Below are 22,867 nucleotides of genomic sequence, written 5' to 3' on the forward strand. Positions count from 1 at the left end.
AGGCCGGGCCCACCTAGAACTCAAGAGCCACCTGCTTCTGCCACCCAGTGTTGTTGTGTGCCACCACACCTGAGGGGGGAAAAACATTTTAAGTGTGTGTATGGTATGGTACAGAGGACTAATTTGTGAGTGTCAGGTTGTCAGACTTTGTTGTCGTTAAGCACATTAACCCCCTGATGGCCCCCGGCCCTTCAAGGATGTTCATGGAACCGAAGACCAGTGTCATCACTGTCCAGAACACCTTTGCTTCTCAACTAAATAGGTGTATCCCAGGGTCAATTTTACAGCTTTCTTCATGTTGACTTCCCATCCTTGTATTCATCTGTTGTTACCCATCTGGAATTTTCTTCTGATTTCAATCAACTACTGTTCCAACCATCCAGCTCAAATTACAGCTTTTCCTGGATATTCTTCATCTGATTCATACTTAGTACTCTACTGTCATGGAATTCAGCAATTCTGGATAAAGCATTGTATATTTCCTGTGCATTGGACCAACTACTGAGGTCAGCCTTCGCTACATTGAAAGTTTGAGGCCAGTTTGGGTTACATGAGACCCTGCCAAAGGGAGGAGGATGAGAAACATCCAGATAAATGTGTAGGTAACCCTGAACTTGACAAAGCTTCTGATTTATGACTGTCAGGCTCTCAGCTAAGGAACAGCCTGGCTGGAAAAGTCAATGTTGTTGGCTTGTAAGGGGTTCCCGAAGAGCTCCTCCCTGGTGGGCGGAAGAACCTGAGTAGCGAGTGCAGGGGAAGGATTACCGCTGAAATAACAGGGTCGAAGGTGATCAATGTGTTCCCCACACCGGGCTGATCCAACATCATGCCCTGCACTGAAGGACACAGGGATGAGGGAGATGCTCTAAGCACCACTGAGAGGAGAGGAGAGAACAGGAAAAGAATGCAAGGCAGAACAACAGAGTGGTGAGCTGCACCACTGTTGTTCAGGGACAGCCACTCCCCAACCTAGAACAAGGAGGCCTACCACCTGACAGCTGTGTCTAATTCTTTCTCCCCCAAACTCCAAGCCATTGCCACCAGGAACTCCCTTCCCTCTGCTCTTCACATTTCTGGGCCACCTTCCTTTTTAAAAACTTTTGTATTTTTGAGACAGCGTCTCTTCATGTAGCCTGGAACTGTATATTGTGCAACATGAGCTACACAGCAAGACCCTTTCTGAAATGAGCAGGACATAGTAGCTTATACCTCTAGCCCCAGCACTCAAGAGACGGAGGCTAAAAGATCAAGAATTCAAGGTCAAGGCCAGCCTCAGCTACATTGTGGCTTCAAGACCACTCTGGGCTCCATTAAGACCTAGGTTTTGAGGAATAAAGAAAAAGGTAGGCTTGGAACTAGAGGACCGTTCAGTCATACAGCACTTGCCTAGAATTATCTATCTAATAAAGGATGGAGTGTGGCTCAGTGGTAAAGCACCTGCTAGAATCAGCCAGTGAGGGGCCTAAGGACATGTCTCAGCATTAGAACATGTGGCCTTGAGTTCTATTCCAAGTATCACACATGAACACACATGCACACAAACGCATACAAATGGGCTCCTGGGGTTGGGGATGTAGCTTAGTGGTAGAGCGCTTGCCTAGCAAGCACAAGGCCCTGGGGTTGGTCCTCAGCTCTGGCAAAACAAACAAACAAACAAACAAAAAACAACATACAAACAAACAAAAACAAACGGGCTCCTAAGACTTATAAAGCCCTTACCCTTAAGGGATCACCTCGTGGATGGCAAAGTCAAAGGCTCTACAGAGAGAAACACTAGGAACAAGTTGGAGCTCTACGCTCGGACTTTGGATTGAATTTGTGCTTGCCACTTAAGCTCAGGAAGTCTCCATTCCTCCGTCTGCAGTGTGGTCATAGTTCTGTGCTACCTCAGAAAAAACGAATACAAGTAAAAGTGAGTTGACGATGGTGGCACGTGCCTGTAGTCTTAGGATTCAGGGGGCTGAGGCAGGAGGATCTCAGGTTCTAAGCCAGCCTAGGCCACACAGAAAAGAGAGGCTAGAAGAGGTTATTTGCTGTAATGGTGCTGAACATGAAACACAGGGTCCTGCACATACAGACAAGTACTTATTCACTGACCTACATCCCTAGCCTTCAAAGGTTAGTACTGCTTCCAGTATGTGTTACTGATTTTTATTTTTTTATTTTTTTGAGTTGAGGATCAAACCCCGGGCCTTGTGCTTGCTAGGCAAGTGCTCTAACCCTGAGCTAAATTCCCAACCCCTTATTTATTTATTCATTCATTCATTCATTCATTTATTATGTATACAGTATTCATTCATTCATTCATTTATTTATTATGTATACAGTATTCTGTCTGCATGTGTCCCTGCAGGCCAGAAGAGGGCACCAGATCTCGTTATAAGTGGTTGTGAGCCACCATGTGGTTGCTGGTAATTGAACTCAGGACCTCTGGAAGAACAGTTGGTGCTCTTAACCACTGAGCCATCTCTCCAGCCCATGTGTTACTGATTTTAGGAAAAGGCATGCTTGCTGTAGAAAATACACGTAACACAAAAATAAAACTTGATGTGTCATTCCTAAGATGTTAGAGTCTGAAAAGGTGTTTTAGAAAGTGCTATTTGCAAGTTACGCTCTGGAGCTCTAAATGGTCAGCATCTCTGTATACATCCATCCCCTTGGCATCAGGGAATGAGCATATATGTTTACTGTGTTAAGCCACGAATATGAAATATCCAGGCTTGGAGGGTAGCTCAGAAGTGGAGTGTGAGGTAAACATGTACAATGGTTAGCCCCATTGCTACACACACACTCACTACTGTGTGCTCCTGAGGGGCTAATGTAAGTGCACCACATAAGGGTGGCGACCATGAGGGCATGCTGAAAGGAAGAAGGGAAGACTTGAGCTGCTGAGATGGCTCAGTGGATAAAGGCACTTGCTGTGCCCATCTAAGGTCCTGAGTTTGATACCTGGAGTCCCCAGTGGAAGGAGAGAACCTACTCCTGAAAGTTGTTCTGACTGCCACATCCATGCTCTAGCACATGTGCCCCCACATGCATATGCACTCTCTGGAATATGAAAGGTCACTGTTACATGGTACCACTATTTTTATCTGTATTCTATGGTTTAAAAGACTGGATGTGGTGGGTGTGGTGTCTCACGCCTGTAATCTCAGCTCTCAGGAAGCTGAAGCTGCCACATAGCCAGAAGTTCTGGGCCAGCCTCGGCTATGGAAGTTTGGAAGTGGTATTGCACTAAATAGAAGTGAAAAACTAGGTGGGCATGGTGACTCGCTAGCACTCGGGACACTGAGGCAGTTCAAGGCTGCCAGGGCTACACAGCAAGCCCCTGCCATAAAATTATACATTTTGGCTAGGTGTGGTGGCACATGCTTTAATCTCAGCACTTCAAGGCCAGCCAGGACTACATAGTGAAATACTGTCTTAAAACACAAATAACCCAGTGTCAGCACAAGCCTTTAATTCCAGCACTTGTAGAGGCAGACGGATCTCCAAGTTTGAGGTCAGCCTGGTCTACAGAGCAAGTTCCCATACAGCCAGGGCTACACAGAGAAACCCTGTCTCAGAAAACCAAAACAAGTAACCCAGAAATTTAAAAAGCAGATATTGCCTTCTTGGTCTTCCCAGATGCCAGTGAGGTGGATGCCATCTCTTTCCAAGCATCATGGCTGCCCTCTGGCATCTGGTGGAACAAAGTCATCCAAGAGGACCAAGAAGTTCACCCTGCACCAGTCAGACCATTGTGTCAAAACTAAGTGCAACTGGTGGACACCCGTAATTATCTGACGACAGGGTGTCAAGAAGATTCCAGGACCTGGTGTCCAACACTGGTTATGGGAGCAAGAAAACCAGGCGCGCGCTGCCCGGTGGCTTCCAGAAATTCCTGGTCCACAGCATCAAGGAGCAGTTCCTGATCCTGGTGGACAGTCACTCTTATTATGCCGAGTGCTTCCCACATAATAAGAAAAGGCAAGTGCCTTTTATCCATGGAGCCACCTCACCCGTCCATCTTCTCTTCCTTTCAGCGTGCCCTCATATTGGCCATTCTTTAACATTATTTTCTTGTTGTTGTTCTCCTACAGGGTTTTTCTGTGTAACAGCCCTGGCTGTCCTGGAACTCCCTCTGTAGACCAGGCTGGCCTTCAACCCGCCTGCCTCTGCCTCCCGAGTATGCCACCACCGCCTGGCTACACTGGCCATTCTTTTTTTTTTTTCTTCTTCTTCTTCTTCTTCTTTTTTTTTGAGCTGAGGATCGAACCCAGGGCCTTGCGCTTGCTAGGCAAGCGCTCTACCACTGAGCTAAATCCCCAACCCCTGTATTGGCCATTCTTACGTGATGCACTTGCATTAGCCCTTCAGGAGCACACAATAGATACTTCATATATGAGCGTGTGTGCATGTTTGCACTTTCCATCTTGGAAAGAGCACCATCAGACTCACCAATGCCTAGGCCAGACTGTGAAGAAAATGGATAGATGGCTCACTCACATGTATGATTTATTTGTACTCAAATAAAACCATAAGAACTGCACACAGCAGCAGCAGCTACTTGTATACCAAAAGGCAAGTAGAAACCATACTTACCTCCCAAGCCTAAACTGCCCTGAACTCCGGAAACAGCCTGTGTAACATGGAGGGCAGAGGAAGACTTTGAGGATCGGACCAACATCAGAAGACAGGCACGTTTGTGATAACTGCAGCTGCAGTTATCCTAGTTCTGTTCCAGGAACCTCAAGTCCCAAAGGTATGCCCCAAAAGCAGGCTAAGGAAGACCTGTTTCTGTAACTTACAGAGGACCTGAGTCTCCAGATGAAGTTTCTAGATATTAGGATAAGTGGAGACAATGTTGGGTTGATCCAGCACAAAGAAAGTTGCTCCCCAATCATAAAACAAAGAAAGACTTTGTATCTGTTCTCTCTAAAGGTAAGAAGAGATGGGGTTTGTGTTGATCAGGCTACTCCTGAACTCGTGAACTAAAGTAACCTACCTCAGTTACTTCAGTGCTGAGACTGCACAATATGTGTGGCTACAATAATCTTTAAAACAAAACATTTTGAATGTAACTCTGTGTACATACCTGTGTGTGTCTGTATGTTTGGGTGTGAAGGCCAGATGTTTCTGGTGTCAGGGGTCTCTCGTTGGCCTGGAGCTTGCTGACTGGGCGACACTGCCTGGCCAGTGAGACCCAGGGATGCTCCTGTTTCTGGGATTATAAGCATGCATCACCACCTCTAGGTTTCTTTTTTGTTGTTTTGGCTTTTGGAGACTGGGTTTCTCTGTATAGCCCTTGCTGTCCTGGAACCTGCTTTGTAGACCAACTGGCCTCATAGATCCCCTTGCCTCTGCCTCCCAAATCCTGGGATTTAAAGGCATGCGCCACCATGCCTGGCTTCAAGTTTTTTATGTAGGCTTTTAGGATTTAACTCAGGTCCTTTTGGTGCTATACTGATTGAGCTATCTGCCAGCAGTTTTGTTTTTTGTTTTTGTTTTTTCTGAGACAGGGTTTCTCTGTATAACAGCCCTGGCTGTCCTAGAACTCACTTTATAGACCAGGCTGGCCCCGGACTCACAGAAATCCACTTGCTACTGCCTCCCAAGTGCTGGGATTAAAGGAATGTGCTACCAAGCCCAGCTTTTTTTTTTTTTTTTTTTAAAGCACTAAAAAAATTGTTGTGCCAGGCAATGGCGGCACACACCTTTAATCCCAGCTCTCAGGAAGCAGAGGCAGGCGAATCTCTGAGTTCATAGCCAGCCTGGTCTACAAAGTGAGTTCCAGGACAGGCTCCAAAAGCTACACCGAGAAACCCTGTCTCGAAAAAACAAAAAACTTTTGTGTGTATGTACACATAGCATAGCACATGTGGAAGTCGGAGGATAACTTGCAGGAGTCAGTGGGGGCGGGAATCAAGGTGAGGTTGTCGGGCATGGCAGCAGGCACTTTGACCTACTAAGCCATCTATCATTAGCCATATTTGTTTTTCTTTCTTTCTTCCTTTTTTTTTTTAAATTTATTTATTATGTATACAGCATGTATGCCTGCAGGCCAGAAGAGGGCACCAGATCTCACTACAGATGGTTGTGAGCCACCATGTGGGTGCTGGGAATTGAACTCAGGGCCTCTGGAAGAGCAGCCAGTGCTCTTAACCTGAGCCATCTCTCCAGCCCCATTTTTGTTTTTCTTGAGACAGGGTGTTGCTGAACAGCTCTGGCTGGCCTTAAACTCACTCTGTAGACCAGGCTGGTGTTGAACTCACAGAGATCCATCTGTCTCTACCTCTCCCAAGTCCTGGGATTAAGGGCAAGCACCACCATGCCTGGCTTTTTTTTTTTTTTTTGGTTTTTCAAGACAGGGTTTCTCTGTGTAGCTTTGCGCCTTTCCTGGAACTCACTTGGTAGACCAGGCTGGCCTCGAACTCACAGAGATCTGCCTGGCTCTGCCTCCCGAGTGCTGGGATTAAAGGTGTGTGCCACCACCGCCCGGCTTCTGGCTTTTTTTGTTTTTTTGATAAAAGCCATGGATGACCTGGACCTGGCTATATAACCACCACACAAGTCTTGAAATGATTCTCCTGCTTCTGCCTCCCAAGTACTAGGATTATGGGCATGCACTATTGCACTACCACAATGGCTAGAATAATTTTTTACATAAATACTTTCCTTGCCTGGACATATCATCAAGAATCAACAGACCTTTCTATGTACTTTTCCAAGTTTTCTTCAATTTTAAGTGATTGGTAAAAATAGGTTATACATTGTTATTTCTCTTTCCTGTCTTTAAAAATTATTTTATTGTTTTATGTGTTTTGCCTGCATGTATGTTCATGCACCATGTAAATGCCTGATGTCTGCCTAGGTCAGAAGAGGGTGTTGGGAATCCACCAGGTCCACTAAAAAGCAACAAGTCCTCTTAGCTACTGAGCCAACTCTCTAGCCAGTCATTTTTCTTGTAATTAAAAAAAAAAAATGGGGGGCTGGAGAGATGGCTCAGTGGTTAAGAGCACCGACTGCTCTTCCAAAGGTCCTGAGTTCAATTCCCAGCACCCACATGGTGGCTCACAACCATCTGTAGTGAGATCTGGTGCCCTCTTCTGGCATATAGATACAGATAGACAACTCATATACATAAATCAATCATTTTTGTGTATGGGTGTTTTGCCTGCATGCATGCCTGTGGAAGCCAGAAGGACATCAGCTCTCCCGGGACTGGAGTTACAGCTGTGAGCCACCATTGTGTGTTGTTCGAATCTATGATGGTCTTTTAATAAAAAAACCCAGAGTCAGATATCGGGATGAAAGCTGAAAGATCAGAGAAGCAGCCACTAGCTTACCACTACCAAATCCTCAGCCTAAAAAGACTGAGTTCTGTTTCCTCACACCTTCTATACCTTTCTCTGCCCAGACATCACTTCCTGGGATTAAAGGCGTATGATTCCCAGCACTGGGATTAAAGTTGTGTACCACCACTGCCTGACCTCTATGTCTAATCTAGTGGCTGACTCTGTCCTCCAATGCTCAGGCAAGTTTATTAGGGTACACAACATATCACAATTGTGGGTGTTGGGAATTGAACCTAAGCCCTCTAGAAGAGTAGCCAGTGCTCTTACCCACTTAGCCTTTTAATTTTTTTTTTTTTTTTTTGAGCTGAGGATCGAACCCAGGGCTTTGCGCTTGCTAGGCAAGCACTCTACCACTGAGCTAAATCCCCAACTCTTAATTTTTTAAATATTTATAGTGTATATGCGTGACACATGCAGAACAGGGAGTTGCTGCTTTCTCCACATTCACGTGGAACCTGGGTTTGAACTCAAGATACAGGATTGTGTAGCAAGATCCTTTATCCACTAAACCATCTCTCTGGTCCCAAACTTGCTGTCTTCTTGCCTCAGCTTCCTGAGTGATGGGGTTAAAACTAAGTACCACCATGTTCAGCTCTCCCTCACCTTCTTGTTTTGAAAAATTAAAAACCTTCAGAAGTAGTATTAAATTTTATGTTTTCGAGTCTATGTAGCACAGGGCAGACTCATGATTCTTCAACTTCAACCTGCCAAGTACTGGGTTACAAGCATGTGCCATCACACACTGTGTAAAATCATATGTATCAATGCTGCCTCCACCCTTGAGGACCATAAAAACTTGGCAGTCTCTGGTAATAGCCAGACACTTTTCCCAGGGCAAGAACAGCACTGTTCTAACCCTGGGCAGTCTAGGCAATGACCTTTCATCAGGCTCTCTCTCACTAGTAGGAAATAGCAGCTACCAGGCATGAAGATGCAGCTCTGCTACTCAAGAGGGTCAAGCTCAACTATTTCAAGTTCAAGGGCAATTTAGTGAGATACTAGCTCAAAAGAAAAGTAAAAGGAGCTGTGTGGTAGACACGCCTTGAATCCCAGTACTCACGAAGCAGAGGCAGGTGGATCTCTATGAATTCCAGGCCAGCCAAAGTTACAAAGTGAGACCCTATCTCAAACACACACAAAAATGGGGTTGGGGCAAGACCACATGTCTAATCCCCAGTGTAACACACACACACACACACACACACACACACACACACACACACACGCACACAAAGAATCAACACAGCAAGGTAGACAGGACAGCATTTATTCCCATTTTACAGATGAGGAGACAAACTCAAGACAGCCTATGTGATCACCCCACTCCAGGCCACAGGTCAGTGACATGGCTGATTCCAGAACAGACTTCTGACTTCAGTGGCTCAGCATTCTTGGGTTTCCTACCTTCCCTCTGCAGCCATGACACCAGTGACTTCTCAAAGCCCACATTCAAAAGCAAGTGAAAGCCTTTCCATCTGCTTCTGACAACCAAAGCAGATGTGCACCAGACCCCACATGCACACACAGCATAAGGCCGAGCTGTGTATCCAGAAATCCAAATCTCTGTGTGGCCATACTGCCCTCAATATGGCTGATCTCATCAGAAACCTGAATCCACAGTGGAGAGCCGAGTGCAGAAAAACAAAAGAAATTCAACTTTTTTGTCAATTACTTCTAGTCTGAGTTCTATTTATTGAGAGCTTACTTTGTCCCAGCTATTTGACTTGGGACCCAGAACAAGGAAAACAAGAATTCTGCCTTTGTGAAGCTCGTGTTCCAATGCCTTCTTCAGCAACTCACAAACTAGTGCTAGAGGCTCAATGGCAGAGCATTTATTTGCCCAGTGAGGGTCTGGGGCTGAGCAGGAGAGCCTTTGCCTAGAATCCCCCCCAGTGAGGGGCTGGGGCTGGAGCTGAGCGGGAGGGTCATTGTCTAGCATCACCTAGTGAAGGCTGGGGCTGGGCCTGAGCGGGAGAGCCTTTGCCTAGAATCTCCCAGTGAGGGGCTGAGCAGGAGTCATTGTCTAGCATCTAATAGTGAGGGCTGGGGCTGGGACTGAGCAGGAGAGTCACTGTCTAACATCTCCTAGTGAGGCCTGGGGCATGGCTCAGCAGCAGAGCAATTGTCTACCCTGAAGAAAGCTCTGGGTTCCATCCCCAGGACTGCAAAATGAAAAGCAAGGACAATCCTTAAGTGCCAATGAGACTGATAAGCCTCATATTCCTACATCAGTGTTCCGTCCAGTTCACAATGGTGCCTCGTTTCAAAGTAAGACGCCAACATCTAACTTCTCTGACACTGGCAACTTTGGGGGAATTCTTAAAACAATATGTAGCAGCTACCAACCATTGTGCATCCAGGACTCATGCCCAGCAGCCCGCTGCAGTCTCTACCATTTCTTCCCATCTCACAACCCGGCGACCCACCTAAGTTGCACTTTTGCTACACACTCGACTGCCCTCATCACTGGCACTGGAGCAAATACATAGCCAAACAAGATGGTTTCAGAAAGCACCAAGTCATACAAAAAGAAAGAAAAGCACCAATGTAACCAACAGGACAGGATTGGTGGAAAGGGCTACTTCGGATGGAGTGTTTGAGGAGGCCACCTGCTTGGAGTCAAAGTCACCAAGGACCGAATCGCACTGACAAGTCTGCCAACAGAAAGGAAAAATGTTTGCAGCACACAAGAGAGACCAGCCCATACCTGGAGCCTGTGAACTGCTTGGGTTAGGAAAGAAACAGGAAGAACGGGGTGGGCTGGACCATCGCAAAGACAGACCACAGGAGGGGAAAAACGTCAGTACACTATGTAAGCCAGAGCGAGCTCAGGGTTTTAGTCCAAGAATAGAGTGAAGCCTTTGAAGCGTTTTTAACTGGGAATGGCATGATCTGATCTGTTTTATGTTTTTCAAAAGCTGGCTAAACTATGTAGGAAAGTGACCTGAAATCATGTGGCTGGGAACAAAATACCTTTCATATAGTGTGTGACAGTGGCGAAGACCAGGATGGTGACAGAAGAGATGGAGAGACAGCAGTTGCTGCAGGCCATCTGGCTGCAGTGGCAGTGGAAGGAGAGGGTGCCGACAAGGGAGCCATCAAGGTCAACTTCAGGGTTGTGCCTTATTCTACCATTCTGTAGCGTTGAGGACGGCTGCAAGAGGCCCTCCTTTTAAGCGAGAGATCAAAACTAACTGAGATGGGTACTTTTTGCTGGATTCCAGCCTTCCTAGATTCCGGACATCTTCCTCATCCCTCGGATCCAAGCAGTCTTCCAGTTTACACGTCTGAGACCCAGTCTCTCACTGGGTGTATTCCACCTCCTCCCCACGTCTACACCATCCTCTGCAGCTGTGAACGAACCAAAAGCACTCCACAGACACCAGCCTCCAGGTCCTTCCCACTACCGTGGATCTCTGCAGCAGGCCCAGTCTTGTTTGTATGTGTTGGCCAGCATCACTAGCTAGTCCCATGTAACAGGCACTGAAGTGGTAAGTCCACGAGGTCTCCCACAGAGAGGGGTGCCATGTTAAGACGGCATTACTTCTCAAGGCACAGGAACCAAACCAACATATTCAACCAAGATAATGAGCAAGCCAAAGCCCAGGAGCCTCAGCCTTCCCGAGGGCTGTGATTCTTTCTAATCCGGTTGCAGACCAAAGTTAGAGTTACAAGTTTATCTGAGAGTTAATGACACTGGACAGCACTGTTGTGCTCTATGCATGGGAACTTTAGAATGCTCTTAGCCTCACAACATCTTTTCAAGAAGGCCACAGAGAGCATCGTTCCCCATTTTACAAATAAGAAAACTGAAGAAACCCAGAGCAAAAAAAAAAAAAAAAAAACAAAAAACTCTAGTCAAGGTCTCTCTCCATATGGAGCCCAGGAGGTCCTGGAATTCACTAAGTAGTCCAAGCTGGACTTGAACCCCTGATCCTCCTGCCTTTGCCTGTAGAGTGCTGAGATTATAGACCAGTCCTTAATTATTCCTTGCTGGTCCAGGAGGAGATTCACCTTGCAGCATTATAACACACATTTTGCACCCTTATACAACAGCCACCTTGTTCTCTGGTCCCTCAGGTTTTACCTCGACACTCACAAACTTCTTTGGGTGTCAGGGTCTTTTGCCACACAGTCAAAGACCTTGCTCTCTCTGTCTCTCTTCTCTCTACCCCTCTTCTAGTGCTGGGTGAAGACAGATTCCACCCTTGGGCCTGTGAGAAAACAGCACCTTTCAGTCTGGGAGGAGTCAAACAAGAAAAGAGAGAGAGAGAGAGAGATCTAAGTATGCAAGAATAGTTTCAATGGGGAAAAGCAGGGGCCACCAGGAAGGAAACTGGGAGATTCCTCCAGGTCTTCACCCCAGGGGCACCTGGGAAAGTGGCAACCACTGGGGCAGGCAGATCCGCCCAGGGCCAGAGTCACTTCTTCAGGGCCCCCAGGCTCTTTAGGACCTCCTGGGCCTGGATCAGCTGCTGCTGCAGCCTCTGGCGGGTGCTCTCACTGGATGCCCGCTTCAGGAGGCCCTGCATCTCCTCCACCACAGCCCGGTGGCCTGGGGTATTGTGGAAGAGCCGCACTGCTCGGTCCCCACAGGAGGCCAAGAAGCGACCAGTGATGTCAAAAGTCAAGTCAGTAATACATTCCCCGTGGACAGACTCGAAGCACTCCTCCTTCTCCCCACGCCTCGTGTTGAAGAGATGAATGCTGGTGCCAGTGGCCAAGGCCAGGACATGGGTGTCAGGGGAGAGTGCCAGGCGGCAAGGCATGGTGCTTGCCTCTTCAAAGCGGCCTGTCCTTAGCAAGTACGGGTCCTGCTGCTTCTTGTATTCCACATCTGTGTCCCACAGCTTCCATGTGCCATCCTTGGAGACAGAGGCCATCCTGTAATGTGGGAAATCACAGCTAGAGCCTCAACAACCCCAGCTTGGAAAGGCACTGGAGCAGTCCCAGGGACTGCAGCTAGGAAGCCAAGTCAACAGCCTGCCGGAAATCAAGTCCTCCACCCTTCTCAGACCTGCAGCCCAGACCGGCAGCCCAGCTGGGCCTACTGCTCAGCCCAGCTTGCTGGTTCACACCTACAATCTCAGCACAGGGGGCTGAGACAAGGCAGGAGGATCAAATTGAGTTCAAGGCCAGTCTGGGCTACCAGGTGAGACCCTGCCTCAAAAAACACAAACAGAATAAAATAAAAATTGCTAGTAAGTACACACCTATATCCCAGTACTTAAGAGAGAAGCAGGTGGATGAAGCCTTCAAGGCCAGCCTTGGCTATCTGTACTAAGAAAGACCAAACAACCAAAAGAGCAAAGGGAAGAAAACGCAGACGCACTCACCTCCGAGAGTCATTGGAGAAAGCGAACGAGTGGACAGATGCAGAGTGGCCCTTCAGCTCAAAGGCTCGCAACACCTCCTGGAATTCTCCTTTCTTCCCGAAGCAGACCTCCCAGACCTTCACATCTGGGGTGAAGCCACAGGAACCCACAAACCTGTCACAGAAGCCACACCCTTAAAACTCAAATGTTAAAGACAGCTTGTTCCTAACAGATCTTAGCCATCTTTCTTTGGAGAAACAGTACCTTGTGGCGACGCTAGGCATGGATCTAGGGTCTCATAAGTACAAGGCAAGTCCTCTACAGCTACTGCCCAGCTTCTAAGGAACCCTTTAAAGTGTTTCTGTGTCAGGCATGGAGGTCTAACCCTTCAATCCCAGTTAGTCTGGAGGCTGAGGCAGGAGGATCTCTAGTTCAAGGCCTTCCTGGGCTAACAGAGTAAACAGGAAGGCAGTATAGATAACTTACCAGGATCTTGTCTCAAACTAAAATTAAAATTAATATAAGCCTGGGTGTGGTGATGCATACTGTTAATCCCAATGTTTAAGAGGCAAGAATAGGCAGTTCTCTTTTGAGTTTGAGACAACCCTGGTTTCTATGAGTTCCAGGCTGGCAAGGTCTACACACTGAGATCCTGTCTCAGAACAAATCAAACTAAACCAACAAATATTTTTAAAAGGCCTGGTATGGTGGCACAGCCTTTAATGCAAGCTGTCAGGAAACAGAGGCAGGCAGATCTCAGTGAGTTCCAGGCTCGTCAGGGATCTACAGTGAGCGCCGGACTCAATAAGAAAACAAGGGGAATGAAGCCAAGATGAGGGGCTTCCGATGTGCAGCGTTGAGTGTTTGCTTAACATGCACACCTCTCTGCTTTCCAAAATCCTCAGCACTGCAAAAATAAACACACTGTAGGTGAAGAAACAGACACTAAGGACTATGGGGCTTGTGAGAAATCCTTTCATGCTTTGGAGAGCTAGGGCTTACGCCCAGGTGTCCTCACCCCATTCCTCAAAACTGCCTCTCTGCTCTCTACCTATGCTCTTCCGCTTCCTCACCTGCTACATGGGGAGATAACAGCGTAAGTGTTGTTCATCTGGTTGGTATTGATCGTGGCGAGCACCTGACGTTTCAGATTCCAGATGAGGATAGTCGTGTCACTGGAGGCCGTCATGATGAACTTCCCTGATGAGGAGAGGACAGTTGTGAGGCCAGGGCTATGACCAGACCAACTGTCACCTCCCAAAGAAACAACGAGGAACTGCCCTAAGAAGTATGGCTCTTCCGGACTCTAGGGAAGCACAGGGCCAGAGCAATTTGGTCACTACGATGCCAGGCAAAACTCAGGCCCTGTCAACTCATCCAACACATACAACTCAGAAGGATGGCGAGAGGGCTTAGCAGGTGCAAGGACTTGCCACCAATCCTAATGGTTGGCGTTCAACTCCCATGTGTTGAAAAGACTGGGCTGACTTCTACAGGTTGTCCTCTGACCTCCACATATGTGCTATCTCACACACACACACACACACACACACACACACACACACACACTGTAAAACAGCGGGTGGGAGGCCTGGAGAGATGGCTCCGCAGTTAAGAGCACTGGCTACTCTTCCAAAGGACCTGGGTTCGATCCCCAGCACCCTCATGGCAGCTTGCACATGGCTGTAACTCTAGTCCCAGGGGACCCCACGTCTTCTTCTGGCCTCTGTGAGCACTGCATGCAAGTGGTACACAGACACACATTCAGGTAAAACACCCACCACATAGAAGTAAAAATGAATAACCCTTTAAAACAAAACAAAGGACAAGTTATGATTCAGGCACTTTCTCATGCCTTGAGTAAGCTCCACCCACTAGCCTTCCCTACCTGTGTCAGCGATGCCGATGTTGACAATGGGCGCCTTGTGCTTTTTAGGGAAGTCCTCTGGGGTGGCTGTGAAGGTAAAGCCCCCATCTTCTCGCTTGGCCATCTTAAAGACACGGAGGGTGTCCCCATTGGCCAGCCAAACAATGAATGCTCTAGAGACAGCAAGAGAGAGGTCATTTTCTCACCTGGACAGAGGCCTATTGTTCTAGATCCCACAGAAAATCAAGATTGCCCCTCTTGCCCTATGGTATAGCCTTACTATAGATCTCTTGGTTCAAAAAAAAAATTTTTTTTTTCTTTAAACTTTGCATGTATGCATGTGTGTGCACCACATGCCTGGTGCCCTTAGAGGCCAGAAGAGGACATAGGCTCACCAAAGGCTGGAGTTACAGACAGTTGTGAGCTACCGTGTGCATGACAGGAAGTGAACCCCAGTCCTGTGTGAGAGCAGCCAGTGTTCTTAACCCCTGAATCATCTCACTCCAGCCCCTCAAAATCTCACAAAAACTATTCAGAGGGCCAATGAGATGGCTCAGCAGGTTAAAAAGCACTTGCTTGGCATGGCTAATGTGACTTAAGAATACTCAGGAACCCGTATAGTAGCAGGAAAAAAAACCATCTTCTGCTGTCCTCTGACCTACATGCACAAAAAGCAAAACAAAATAATTCAAGGACAGAGATGTATCTCAGTAGTAGGCTCTGGGTTTGATCCTTAGCACTAAAACATAAAAATACCCTCCCTAAATAGAAGAGGCTTTGAAGCCGGGCAGTGGTGGTGCACACCTTTAATCCCAGCACTTGGGAGGCAGAGGCAGGTGGATCTCTGTGAGTTCTGTAAGCCAGGCTGGTCTTGAACTCAGAGATCCACCTGCTTCTGCCTCCCGAATGCTCTGATTAATGTCATGAGCCACCACTGTCCGGCCTGTCCATGTTCTTTTAAGCATCCTCTTACCCATATTCCCGTAAGCAACCCCAATAAACTCACTGGTTTCCCAAGCTACATATGGTACCATCACTCTTTGGTCTGTTGTTGATGCCCTATCTAGGGTAAACAGACAATTGTTTGTGTTTCCCTGAACAAAGGCACACAAAGCCACACTGAATCCCAGCACCAGGAAAACTGAGGCAAAAGACCACAAGTTCAGGGTCAAGCTGCATTACCTAGTGAGAACAACATAGCAAGGCCCTGTGTCCTGTCTCAAAACAACCAACAAACTAAAACCCAAAAAGCAAGAAAGGCTGAGGGTGTAGCTCAGTGGTAAGGCCTTACTGGCATGTGAGATTCCGAGTTCAGTCTAAGAGGATCCTCATCACTTTGGTTCTTTCTTTTCTAGAGTGTAGGAAGTCATAAGAACTTCCAAAATTCACAGCAAAGCTAGATTTCGGAAAATTCAGGGTAGGAATGACTTCTCCCTCCCTGCTTCCTTCTTACAGAGCAGAACCTGCAAAGGCCACAGGAGGTGCCCATGCTATATGGATGCTCTCTCTCTTTATGTCATCTCAAGGTAGACTCTTAGTCCCTCCTCACTAACCCCCAACTGGAAGGCCAAAGTTAAGAGCTGGACTTTTGCAGGCGAGCCTGAGGCTCTGTCCTGTCCCACCTGCAGTCAGGGCTGAAGCGCACCAAGGTGGCATGGTCCAGCTCCACATTGGCTCTCATGCTGCGGTGCTCCCGCTGAAGGAAATCTTTGGTGCTCCAGATTCGGACAGTGCGGTCATCTGCACAGGTGACCAGGTATTTGCCATTGCTACTGAAGTCCATGCAAGATATATTCCCACTATGGCTCTAGGGAAAAGATTGCAGGGAGTATAAATGAGACCCTCTCCAGTGGTTGTCGGGAGGATGAACCTAGGGCTGCCACTCTGTGGCCCTGGTGCCTGAATGACCAACAAGCCGGGGATAAAAGAGGGTAAGCTAGCCCTGGTAGTACAGTTCTATAATCCCAGCTACTCGAGAGGCTGGAGCAGTAGGAGCTCAAGTTCAAGGCCTGCCTGGGCTACAAAGCCTCAAGCCAGCCCAATCAATTTAGTAAAACTATCTCAAAATTAAGAGCAGACAAAAATAAACAAACAAACCAACAAAAAAATAGAAAGTAGGCTAGGATTGTAGCTCAGCGGTACAGTGGCTGCCTAGAATCCCCCAGTAAGGTGCTCAGCTGCAGAGCACTTACATAGAAGCCGCCAATCAAGGGCTGAAGATGTAATGCAGTGGTAGAGTGCTTGCCTAACATGCACAAGGGCCTGGATTCAATCCTCAGTACTACAAGGGGAAGGAGGGAGCAGAAGGGCCAGAATGGGTTCTGCCTACTCTCCTGGTAAGTTAGAGCTATATGTAATACGCACAGATTACTACAAACGACAAAGTCTGTGGGGGTGTGGGTCTTCATGCACACATGCTGCACGTGTTCAGTACTCAGGAGTACCAAGTACCTTCAATGCTGCGGCCAGAAGGCGGTGGGTAAAGCTGTGTTGCTGAGGCTTCTCCTTACGAACCCGATGGTTATGCTTCTGTTTCTTGGATCCTGACTTCTTGGATTCTTTTGCTTCTTGGCCTAGAAGGAAGAGTCATGTCATTTATCCATACACTCACTCAGAAGCATCTCCCAAGTACCTAGGACTGCCTAGGCTCTGGGTGGAGCACCAAGACATGAGCCAGATAGGGCCTTTGTCCTTGAGGAGAGAAAGTGATGTATACAAAAAGATGCTTGGGAGGTCTGGTGGTGGTGGTGGAGGTGCTTCAGTAGGTAAGGTGCTTGCTTTCCAAGTGTGAGGACACCCAGAACCCACATAAAAAATGCCATGGAATTCAGGAAGGTCTCCAGGGCTCTCTAGCCAACCAGCTTAATCTAATCATGAGCTCCAGGCCAATATGAGTGAGACCCTGTCTCAATGGAAGCAACTAGTGCTCCTAATGATACACAAAGTTGTTTTCTGATCTCCATGAGTACAAGATGTATGTCCATTCACCCACAAGTTCATTTAAAAGGGGGTGGAGGCTAGGAATATACCTTAATGGTAGAGGGCTTGCCTAGCATATGCAAGGCCTCAACTTCAAACAAAAAAGGGGGGGCTGGAGAGATGGCTTAGTAGTTAAAAGCATATATTGCTCTTTCTTTTTCTTTTTTGGTTTTTCGAGACAGGGTTTCTCTGTAGCTTTGGAGGCTGTCCTGGAACTCACTTTGTAGACCAGGCTGGCCTCCAACTCACAGAGATCTACCTGCCTCTGCCTCCCGAGTGCTGGGATTACAGGCATGCGCCACCATGGCCCAGCTGCTCTTTCAGAAAACCAGAGTTTGGCTCCTGTTACTCAAACCAGGTGACTTACAACCAACTATAACTCTAGTTCCAGGGACTATGGCACCTTTGGCCTCCAAGGATACTTGCGTAAACATGGACAAACCAACAGACATACACACGAAATTTTTTTTTAATGTTTAAGCTTTTTTTTTTAAGGCTTAGAAATCAGACTTGAGTTGGATTTTGGTCTTTATCACTGAGTGATCTTTTCTTCTGTTTTTAAAGCCACACCGAGGACTGGAACAACTATAGCCCCATGAATGCTAAGGGTACACACTCTGCATCCGCAGCCCTCAGAGTGATCTTGCAGAGGCTGCTTGCTGAGTCTGGACAGCACCTCTCTGAGTTGAGACAGCTGGGTGGGTTCTCGGCTTCGCCAGTGTAGTGTGGATTCTAGGCATGCATGCCAACATAGGGACCAACACACAAGGGTAACTGAAGGATCTGGTCTTAGATAAATTATTTAACCACTTCAGGTCTTGGTTTCCTTAAAAAGAGACTGAAAACAGACTTGGTGGTATATGCCTATAATTCTAGCACTCGGGAGGTGGAGGCAGGAAGATTAGGAGTTTAAAGTCAGACTTGGCTACACAGTGAGTTGAAGGCCAATCTGAACTTTCCTTTCTCAAAAACAACAACAAAACAAACAAACAGGTCGAGAATTGAATGAGATAGTATAACCAAGTTACAAAAGCATTTCTACACTGATGAGAAAGCTCAAGAGAAGCCATGTAGCTCACAGTGTAGGCATGCACTTTTACATCTATCTCATTTACTGAACGAATTAAAAAAGACTCCGAAGCTTATCATAGGTAAGAGGAGTTCGGTGAACCTTCCGGCCGGTCAGAGTTGGCCGAAGAGTATTTTCAAATGACCCCCATTTTCCAACACTAAACTTGGGGAGTTAACTGAGTTTTCGTAGCAGACCCGAGGTCAGGGACGGGGGCGGGGGGGGGGGTGGAGTGGGAGAGGAGGTGCTGTCCCAGGAAAAGTCACCTACAACCTAGGAGCCTGGCACCCAGAGCCCTGCCCCTGAGATGTAATCAACCCCGAACACGCAACCCGATGTCTGCACGCGAGGCTCATCCGGGGAAACTGAGGTTCCTGAGTCTCTCTAGGCTTCCCGAGACCACGCGGCGGCCGGGAGCAAAGTCCTCCTGGAGTCACCGCTACCGGGTCCCGTTATACTTACGGACGGGCGGGCTGGCTTTGTCCTCCTCGGCCCGCAGCCAGCCCCGGGCCACCGCCACCGTGGCCACTAGGGCCAGCAGCCCCACCAGCAGGGACAGCCCCACCAGCTCCGGCATCTGCGGCAGCTCCATGTCTGCAGGACCGCTGCCACCTCAGCCTACGACGCCGGCGTCCTCACGTCTCGGCGCACGAGGGGCGGGGGAGGACAGTTGGCGCGCCTCGTGGGGCGGGACTGGCCGGTGTGGGGCTCTTTGGGGGCGTGGTCCGGCCTTAAGCGTGCCTCGGGAGGCGGGGCCTAGCCGTTGCCGTGTCCTATGAGAAGGGACCTGGGCGGTTGGAGCGCTCGGCGGGGCGGAGCTTTGGCCGCTTGTGCGCCTCGAGGGCGGGGCCGGGTCGTTAGCCGGTCCTGGGAGGCGGGGCCGGGCGGTTGGAGCGTTCGGTGGGGCGGAGCCTGGCCACTTGGGCTGCTCGAGGGGCCGGGCCCGGCCGTTGGAGTGACCTGTGGGGCGGAGCCTGGTGGTTTGATTTCTCAAGGGGCGGGGCCTGTCCGTTGGCGCGCTTCCGACGGACCCGGCCTAATTACACACAATGTAGGGCGGAGCTTGGCCTTTGAAGCGTCTTGAGGAGCCGGTATAGGCCGTTTTAGTGTTTTTGGGGGTGGATAAGAATTGGTTTGAGTATTATGAGGAGTACGAGCTGGCCGTTGGCACGCTCTGGGGGGCGGGACCTCGCCGGTTTGAGTGAACAGCTTCACGTGCTCTGCGGGGTGGGGCCTGGACTTTGCGGCGCCTGGAGGGGCAGGGCCTTCCGGCTCTGGGAGGCGGGGCTTAGCGATTGACATGGAGAGGCAAGGCCTGGCTATTGGACCGTTTTTGAGGGGCGGGGCCTGAGGGTTAAGAACTGCTTTGATTGAAGCTGTGTCTGCCGGGTGTGTTCAGTCTGCAGACTCTGCGGGTCTTGTTTTCACTCCTCTTGATCATTTATTAAAAGCTTTATTGCAGCATCGCCACACTGTATCCTTTCAAGGGTCAGGGCAGAGGTTCTTATTCCCACTTTACCTGTGCTGATGCTGGGGAAGAGACCCTTGGTGTGATGCAGACCCGCAAAGACCTGAACAGCGAGGGTGTGTTGTGGAGAGGCAAAGGCGGGAGCATTAGAAAAAGAAAAGGCTAGTAAGGTTGGAAAGATCTGTAGACCCCTGATTCATTCATTCCTGCACGCTGGTTATCAGAGGAGGGCACGGAGCAAAAATTATTTTATGCTAATACTGAAGTTAGAAAGCAAACCAGGGCGATAAGCTTAATGGTAGAGCACTTGCCAAAACCAAAACCATAACATAAACCAAAACATAAAATAGGCTAGGGTTGGGGATGGAGTTCCGTTGGTAGGGTGTTTCATGAGCTTGGAGGAAGCCGAGTTCTTCAGCACCCATTGAGCACCCAGGAACCTGTAATCCCACACTTGGGAGTTGGAGGCAGGAAGATCAGAAAGTCAAGGTCTTCTTAGACTACATACAGAGTTCCAGGGCATCTTGGGTTAAAAAAAAAAAAAGCCAACCGGAAATCCTTGCAAAAATCCTCCAGGAAGATAATAAATGCCTGGATTTCGGGGTAGCCAGCAGAGTGGAAAGGATGTTGAAAAAGAGATACCAAATTATTATTATTATTATTATTATTATTATTATTATTAATTGTTTTTTCGACACAGGGTTTCTCTGTGTAACAGCTCTGGCTGTCCTGAAACTGGCATTGCAAATGAGGCTAGCCTTGAACTCACAGAGCTTTGACGGATTAAAGGCATGTGCCACCAGTGCCTGGCTAATTTATTAATATTATTTAGCCATGCTAGAGATCAAATCTAGGACATTCAGTATTTTAAGCAGCTCTACAACTGAAGTTGCTGTCTAGTCCCTGGAAGAAGTTTCTTCTCTCTCTCTCTCTCTCTCCTGGTTATAGTGGCATATTCCTTTAATTCCAGCACTTGGAAGCAGAGACAGGTGGTGGATTTCTCCTGAGTTCACAGGCAGCCTGGTCTACTCAGAGAGTTCCAGGCCAGAGAAGGCTACATAATGAGACTTTTGTATCAAAAATGTGTTTATTGCATATGTATGTATATGTGTCATACATGGGTGTCATACCAAATGTGTTGGTACATATGTGTGCATTTGTGTGAAGGCCAGAGGTTGATGATATCTGTCAGTTTCCATGATTGCTCTCCATCTTATGTACTAAGTACTGGAGCAGGGTGAGTATTTTGCCAAATCTGTAGTGTACAGTATCAGCTGTTTTGACTAAAGCAATTTAGTCAAACTAACTGCAAGTGTTCTCCATCTCTGCCTCCTTTGTGCTGGGATTTATAAGCAGGCTGATGTGACACCCCCAGGTTTTAGGTTGGTTTCTGATAACCAAGCTCCAATCCCCATACAAAGGAAATGCTTTTACCCTCTAAAACATCTCCTCAGCCAAAAAGAAGATTTTTATTGTTTCCTAAAACAGGGTCTCAATATTGTAGTCCAGACTGGCCTTAACCTTGTTGCAACCCTCCTGCCTCAACATTCTGAGGACTGGGATTACAGGAGGTTTTTGGTTGGTTTTAGTTTGGGGGTGGTGAGACAGCGTCACTGTAAACCTAGCTGGCCTGGAACGCACTTTGTAGGTCAGGCTGGCCTTGAAGAAGCAATCCTTTTGCTTCTGCCTCCCAAGTACTGTGAAGACAGGCACGTACTACTAAGCACATTGTTTTAAAATGAATTTTGTGGGAAAATAACTACAGATTTACAAGGCATAGTGGCACTCCGCTGTCACCCCAGCACTCAGGAGGTAGAGGCAGGAGGATCCAGAGTTCTGGACCATCCGAAATGGCTCAGGAGATAAAAGCTCTTGCTGCCAAGCCTAACAACCTGAGTTTGAGTCCTAGGGCCCAGATGACAGGAGAGAACTCCAAGTTATCCTCTGACCTCATGTAAGCACTGTGGTATGCATGCACCACCCCTTAACACATAAATAAATGAGTAAATGTACTTTTAAAAATTGGTTTATTTTTAGTGTATTGGTGGTTTTTGTTTTTGTTTTTTTCCTATGTGTATCCCAGGAACTGGAGTTATAGTCAGTTGTAAGCTGCCATGTGGTTGCTGATTATTGAACCTGGCTCCTTTGGAAGAACAGCCAGTGCTCTTAACCTCTGAACCACTTCTGCAGCCTCAAGTAAATGTAATTTTTAAAAGGTAGCCTCTGAGGCTGGAGAGATGGCTCAGTTATGAGCATTGGCCTCTTTCCCAGAGGTCCTGAGTTCAGTTCCCAGCAACCACATGGTGGCTCACAACCATCTGTGATGGGATCTGGTGCCCTCTTCTGGTCTGCAGGCATACATGCAAACAGAACACTGTGTACATAATAAATTATATATATATATATATATATATATATATATGTATGTATATGTATACATATATATGTATGTATACATATACATACATATAAAGTCTCTAGAGAATGAACAGTGCAGGCCTATGGACATTTCCACTCGCTTCCTTCAGTATCTTGGAAAAGCATAGCCAGATGTAATCAGTGCTACAGGCCACAGGAAAATATCATAAGAACTCAGCTGGTTATGGCAAAGTCATTACCTGGAGGGATCAGGGAATTCCTCCAGAGGAAGCCAAATTCCAAGGAGCTTTTGGTGTTATTTGGCTTGTTATATATCAGCTGTCTTCTGTTATGAAAATCATGTGTGCCTTCATAGTTTTCCCAATTGACTTTTCCCTAAGAAGGGCTAACAATATGGACTGATGACTCTCTGGACATACACATTCCAGATATTTGGAGAACAGCCTCAGGAAA

General features: G+C 47.7%; 1 protein-coding gene across 1 annotated transcript; it reads right to left on the reverse strand.

The window, feature by feature from the left end:
- Positions 1–8,588: 8,588 nt before the first annotated feature.
- On the reverse strand, positions 8,589–19,206 carry Tbl2 (transducin beta like 2). The gene is made up of 7 exons (XM_036172565.1): positions 19,030–19,206; positions 16,971–17,092; positions 16,142–16,326; positions 14,541–14,692; positions 13,726–13,852; positions 12,674–12,826; positions 8,589–12,221 (listed from the first exon to the last, which is right to left on the reverse strand). The coding sequence occupies exons 1-7, from the start codon at positions 19,157–19,159 to the stop codon at positions 11,759–11,761; spliced, it is 1,332 nt and encodes a 443-aa protein (XP_036028458.1). The 5' UTR covers positions 19,160–19,206; the 3' UTR covers positions 8,589–11,758.
- Between the last annotated feature and the right edge of the window lie 3,661 nt (positions 19,207–22,867).

This window comes from Onychomys torridus, chromosome 22 (assembly GCF_903995425.1).
Source record: "Onychomys torridus chromosome 22, mOncTor1.1, whole genome shotgun sequence".
In the NCBI taxonomy this organism is placed as follows: domain Eukaryota; kingdom Metazoa; phylum Chordata; class Mammalia; order Rodentia; family Cricetidae; genus Onychomys; species Onychomys torridus.

Coding starts and splice junctions, on each gene's coding strand:
- Tbl2 (XM_036172565.1), bottom strand. CDS start 19,159: ATGGAGCTGCCGCAGATGCCGGAGCTGGTGGGGCTGTCCCTGCTGGTG. Junction 12,827..13,725: donor GTTATCTCCCCATGTAGCAG/GTGAGGAAGCGG, acceptor CTTCTGTGACAG/GTTTGTGGGTTCCTGTGGCT. Junction 12,222..12,673: donor TTCTCCAATGACTCTCGGAG/GTGAGTGCGTCT, acceptor CCCACATTACAG/GATGGCCTCTGTCTCCAAGG.